The 6,139-nt window shown below is 39.8% G+C and overlaps 1 protein-coding gene across 3 annotated transcripts in view; it reads left to right on the top strand.

The window, feature by feature from the left end:
- GART (phosphoribosylglycinamide formyltransferase, phosphoribosylglycinamide synthetase, phosphoribosylaminoimidazole synthetase) overlaps positions 1-5,734 on the top strand; it is a 32,735-nt gene extending 27,001 nt beyond the window's left edge. For all 3 annotated transcript variants that reach the window (XM_045284653.1, XM_045284654.1, XM_045284655.1), the window contains exons 18-22: positions 1,513-1,650; positions 2,888-3,018; positions 3,278-3,419; positions 4,253-4,368; positions 4,463-5,734. In XM_045284653.1, the coding sequence (XP_045140588.1) occupies positions 1,513-1,650; positions 2,888-3,018; positions 3,278-3,419; positions 4,253-4,368; positions 4,463-4,654 (719 nt within the window). In that variant the 3' untranslated portion in view covers positions 4,655-5,734. The remainder of the gene's footprint in view (positions 1-1,512; positions 1,651-2,887; positions 3,019-3,277; positions 3,420-4,252; positions 4,369-4,462) is intronic.
- Positions 5,735-6,139: the final 405 nt, after the last annotated feature.

The raw sequence follows: 6,139 nt of genomic DNA, 5'->3' as shown, positions 1-6,139 counted from the left end.
CTCCCCCTCTCCCATGTCCCCCCCGGAACTGTCAGTCCCGTTGTTTTCTCCTCCAGATTGTTCATCCAGCCTGTCCTATCCAGACAGGCCTGTCTATCCACTTTTCATACAGCATTGATTGCTATAGCAACCATATTTACATAGGTGGGAACCCTGGTAGCCCAGTGGTTACAAGTTGGGCTGCTAACAGGAAGAAGTCAGCAGTAGAAAACCACCAGCTGCTCCGTAGAAGAAAGATTATGCTTTCTACTCCTGTAAACTGTTTTCAGTCTCAGAAACCCACAAGCGCAATTCCTGTCGGATATGGTTGCCAGGAGTCAGAATCAACTTGATAGCGATGAGTTTAATTTGAATGTTACAGCACTAACCACAAATACCCTAGATAGTGCTTCATTTCTGTCTCAATACTCCCAGCACCTCTGCGTAGCATTCACATACATGCTAGAAGAGCAAGGAGCTTACCTCACAGATAAACCCTTGTCCAGAGAGGTTAGATTGGGGGGGGGGGGGGGAACGACACTTTAGAGAGAGAACACTGGTGGCCTAGTTGTTGTGAGTTGGTCTGTGATCCACAGGGTCAGCAGTTCAAAACCACCAGCTGCTCAGAGCAAGAAAGACTGAGCTTTCTACTCTCATAAGCCTTTACAGTCTCAGAAAATCACAGGCAGATTTATCCTGTCCTTAGAGGGTCACTTTGAGACGACACCAACTCCATGGCAATGAGTTTATAGAGTTTAAAAATAGAAGAGGAGAGCAATTCTGAGGCTTCTGGGAATGTCAGAGTGGAATTAAACCCTGGTTACTCACAATAGTGACCAGTAGTCATACACTCATTGAATGTCTCTCTGGGATGCTCTTTACACACCCATTTCTTCCCAAAGTAACCCTCTGATGTGCAGCACAGTGTCTCAGACTCTGCTTTGTGTGTGAGTTAGCTTAATTTAAAGAGAGTATTTAGTGAGCACCCTGACAAGCTCTATCAGTCAGAACTATAGCTAGGAAGTGACAGAAAATCCACTCAGATTACCTGAAAAGGATTACAGAGCCTTTGTGAGTATCTGACTTCCTTTCCTTTATCCACGTAGGTTTCATTTTCAGGCAGGTTCTACAAATGTCAGAAAGATATGTTGATCTTGGCTCCGTGCCCTTTAACTCACATTACAATAAGAAAGAGTGCTATATCCACATTTTGCTGCTTGTGAGCTGCCATCCAGTTAGCCAGGAATTGAACTTAGGTCTCCCACGTAGAAAGCAAGGATTCTATCACTGAACCACCTTGACCCCATTATTACATGAAGGTATGCAATAGAGCTCTTAATTGAAGTAGGTGGTTACTTCACCTCCAGGGAATCTGTTTGAACAAGGGATTCAGACCTGTTAGTGGTTTTAATCTTACACATCTTGTTTTCAGAATTAAATAGAGTATTCCAAAATTTGCACAGAATCTTTTTCTGTTACTTGTTTTCATGCCCAGATGTTATTTTCTTGTTCATGGCTCTGTTTTAAATGAAGGTTCCCCTCGTGTGAAAGTCAAGCACCTGATTGAAAGCATGCAAATCAATGGGTCCACGTTGGAGAATGGCTTTTTGGAAAATCGTCTCTCTGTTCAACCAAAAAAGGCACGGGTGGCTGTCTTAATATCTGGAACAGGTGAGATGGGCCTCCACGTTCCTGAAGAGCTATAGAAATGCCCTCAGCAGAGTTGAGCAGGAGAAGTCATGAAGGAGTGTAGTCTTTTCAGCATCTTCATATGAAGTAGCTTTGAAGTAGCTCCCAAAGGTGTTAGAGCATTGTGTATCAATCAGGATTGTAGATATAAAATCTTAAATACAGCGGGAAGAATTAGAAAGGAAATTCCACTTCCTTTCCTATCAAGACTTTGTGGTTAAAAAATCCTAAATTACAAGGTTTTTTATTGTTAATAGTAATTTTTCAAATATGCTTAACCTTCTCTCAGGTGAATATAATGTCATTTTTCCAACCTCAACTGTAACATTGCTTTGAATGTTTTGCACACAACACATTTGTTTTATTTGGGGCTCTTATATATAACAATCTATACATCCCATTATATCAAGCGGACATGTACAATTGTTGGTATCAACAATTTCTAAAGATTATCATTCTTCTTGACCCTTTTGATATCAGCTCTTCTTTTCCCCTATTTTATCTCTCCACCTACTATAGTTGTTCCCCTCAAGGGGGTAGTATTTAGCCATCATCGCTGTCTGTTTTTTCTTCCTTTCCCTTACCCTCCTGGAATCATTACTCCCATTGATGATTCTGAGAGAGTTTGTCTTTCCTGAATTCCATATATTGAAAGCTCTCAACTGTGCCGCCGTGTGTACCCCAGTTTAGCGGGATTTTCGAGTTAGGACTGAGATCATAATATTGGCGGGAGGATTAAAGAACCAGAGGAGTATTGTATATTTTGTTGGCACTAAATTGCCCCCTGGAAGCATTTTCTCCTCGATGCAACCCCTCTGCGCTAGCACAGCACATTCTTATGTACATATCTGACTCTGTATTCAGGGGTATATTCCCAGAAATATAATTGCTTTTAACAGATCCATTTTGGAGGTTTCCAATGTAGGCCAAAGTTGATGATGAAGCAAGGGAGTTGTTGTAAGGGCTATAGTGTTTATTATTGAGAGGGTCCATTTCCCTTTTTTTAATTAAGCAGTGTATTCTTCATTAGGCATCTTTAAAATCATTCTAGATCCTATCTTATTATTCTGCAGTCAGGCATACGTGTTTTTCACAAGCTATCAGATACCCTGAGTGGATGGAAGTCTTTTAAAAACCTCACATATTTTGCCACTCATGCTTAAGAGATTTATTCCAATCTTGGCTATCCCCTATTCAAAATGGCTCATGTGCTTTACAGGATCAAATCTCCAAGCACTAATCGATAGTACTCGGGACCCAAACAGCTCTGCACACATTGTTGTTGTTATCTCCAACAAAGCTTCGGTGACTGGACTGGATAAAGCCGAGAGAGCTGGTATTCCCTCCAAAGTAAGTTACTTTGAAAATTATCTTTCCTGCAGGCTATTTTTAAACTCCTAATCTGCCTTCACCTGACACTGGTCCATGGGCACTTGCTCATGTAGACTTCTTCAAAGGGCATTTAGGTGGGGCCAGAGTTGCTTTTCTGTTTCATCCTGTTTCTCCAAAATAAGTATTTGTGTTATATATGACTTGATAAGGACATACTGTGAAAATTGAGTATTATTTGTAGTATTTCACTGAACAGTTATGCTTATTTATCCGTTAGGTAATAAACCATAAATTATATAAAAGCCGTGTCGAATTTGACAGTGCAGTTGACCAAGTCCTTGAAGAGTTCTCCATCGACATAGTCTGCCTTGCAGGATTCATGAGAATATTGTCTGGCCCATTTGTCAGGAAATGGAATGGTAAGTTAAAATTGTTCATACTGTGAGAGAACTGAAAACTGCAGAAAAGGTTCCAGTGTTTTAGTTTAACATTGATCTGATACCTTTTGCATTAACCCAAAGAATGATCCAATAGTGATTTACTATCTTGCTTCCTATCATTAGTCACTTTTCCCGGTATAGCTTACTTAGGTTAACAGCAAGTGCCATGAATATTTGTTTTTCATTTTTGTGTTTGTTAGGAAGCTGGAGAAAATGCTTCCTTGCATTTCAGAGTGAAAAGTCCATCCTCTCCTAGGGAAGTGCATGCCATTTGCAAGGAAGTATCATTGTGTAAAGCACAAGAAACTGCAAGTACAACAAAGGGAAATAGCCTGCATGGAAACAGCATAAACTCAATTCAAGACAGTGCTACTAAGTTGGTTCTGTCTCGTGGCAGCCTCATGTGTCAGGATAGAACTGTGCTTCGTGGGATATTAAGTAGCTGGTTTTTTGGAAGATCACCAGGCTTTTGTTCCAAGATGCCTCTGAGTGGGCTCACACCACCAGCCTTTGGGTTAACTATGGAACATGTTAACCATGTACACCACCCAGGGACTCCTATAAGGCAAATAGAAAGAAGTAACTAATCTGGCTGGTGGGCGTTAGCACAGATGGAAACTTGCAGCACCCCTCCTTTTTTTTTTTTTTTTCTCCTGATGTGCCAACAGTTGAATTGTCTTCAAGGGCCCTATATATATCTCTCTTCTTTTTCTCTGGCAAACACTAATTGCTATTGTAGACTTCTGATTCCAACCTTGATAGAATATGGATGATTGATAGATTTTAACCACTCTGTTTTTGTTAACTTCTAGGGAAAATGCTCAACATCCACCCCTCTTTACTCCCTTCTTTTAAGGGTTCGAATGCCCATGAGCAAGTCCTGGAAAGTGGCGTTACAATCACTGGCTGCACCGTACACTTTGTAGCTGTAAGTTTTTCTTTTCCTGCCAAAACTATGTAGTATCTAGCTGTAATTTGTGCTTGCCGGAAGGTAAAATTAAAACATTCGCTTGCTTTTCCAGGAAGATGTGGATGCTGGACAAATTATCTTACAAGAAGCGGTTCCAGTGAAAAGGGGTGACACTGTTGCAACTCTGTCTGAAAGAGTTAGAGAGTCTGAACACAAAATATTCCCAGCAGCCCTCCAGCTAGTGGCCAGTGGAACAGTACGGCTTGGAGAAAATGGCAAAATATGCTGGGTCGAAGAGAAATGATGTCTTTTAATTCAGAAGCAGAGCCAGTGTTGAAAGAATTAGGTCAAAGAAGATGAAACCTGTTAATTCCAAAATCTGAAAGAATTACAGCTTTTTGTGTGGTGACTTTTTATCATGGACTTGGCCTAGAACAAAAGCTGCTAAAAGAGAATGTTACCCTTACCACTATGGCTACGTTTTTATGTTTAGCTATGGAGAGGGGTAGTGTAAAAATAGACAAGCACAGCATGAATAGGAATGTTTTAAAGCCTGTCAATGTCATACCCAGGACCACCTCATGGAAGTCACATGTAAGAGATACTTATCTAATTGCTTAAGTTGTAAAGAGAAAACCAACAGCCCTGTTAACTGCTCCTGCAACAAGCTATTTCCTACGGCCAGATCATCTGCTGCCATTAGTATTCCTCGCACAGACCGTGTTCAGAGACCTTCGGATGCAAAGTCCACGTGCATTCACACAGGTCCTTTTATTGTAGTGGCTGGTTAGTTCTGGAGTTTACTCGGTACACAAAGCACGGATTGGGTGTATGCCAAACAATTCTTTTAAGCTTATAGAAAGTTCAAAACTACAGGAAAATAGTGCTTGGTAAATGCAGTATAGCAAAAAAGATTGGTAAATTAGAAAAATCAGTGGGTGCTTATCTTAAGAGATCATTCTCTGCTCTTTCTGTAGTACTCATCTCCATGAAAAGGAACGATAATCATATACATATGATTAAACTATTGAAATGTATGATTTGTGAATTATATGTGAATAACTATTACAAATTTTAAAATTAGAATAATAATCATAATCAGCATAAGGTAACCTGATTCCATATCTTATAGTGTGAATCAAAATGTGTTATGCCTGGTGGCTAGAAGCCAAAATTAACATGAAGATAACAATGGCAGTCACTAAAGACCCAAGTCCTCCTAAACTAGATCTTATTAGTTTGCCAAATTGAGTGTCATTTATTTGGACATATTGTGACTCGAGCAGCTATAGTATTTAAATGACTATAAGTCATTTTAAGTTATCAAAAAGTAATGCAAAAGGTAAATGATGCTGATCTTATGTAATAAATATATTTTATTACAGTTGGCTTTTTTTTATTTGTGTACATGGGACTGAAAGATCACTTGTGCTAACATATGTAGAAAGGTGATGCGGAAGGGAACATGTCAAAACTGTTCATCGGCCGTATAGATTCCACACAGGATTCCACATTGCTTTCTAAGGTGATGAGGTCTATAATATACAGAGACATGTTGTGATATCTAAGAGTTTATTCATACTTGTTAAATGGTCCTATAAAAGAACCCTAATGGCACAATTGAGCGCTAACTAAAGTCAGCAGTGACACTCCACCAGCTGCTCTGGCAGAAAGATAACAGCAGTCTTCTTGCATAAAGTTTAGCCTCAAGCCAATAAGGTGGTTCTGGTCATCATGAATCAGAATCTATTTGATTTGGAGTGGGTTAAATACCCCTTCTAATACAGCT

The sequence above is a fragment of the Echinops telfairi genome, unplaced genomic scaffold, assembly GCF_000313985.2.
Source record: "Echinops telfairi isolate 266 unplaced genomic scaffold, ASM31398v2 ScPeMD7_7469;HRSCAF=8507_0, whole genome shotgun sequence".
Lineage (NCBI taxonomy): Eukaryota > Metazoa > Chordata > Mammalia > Afrosoricida > Tenrecidae > Echinops > Echinops telfairi.
The sequence above is the reverse complement of the archived record's forward strand: the minus strand, read 5'-3'. Positions and strand labels throughout refer to the sequence as shown.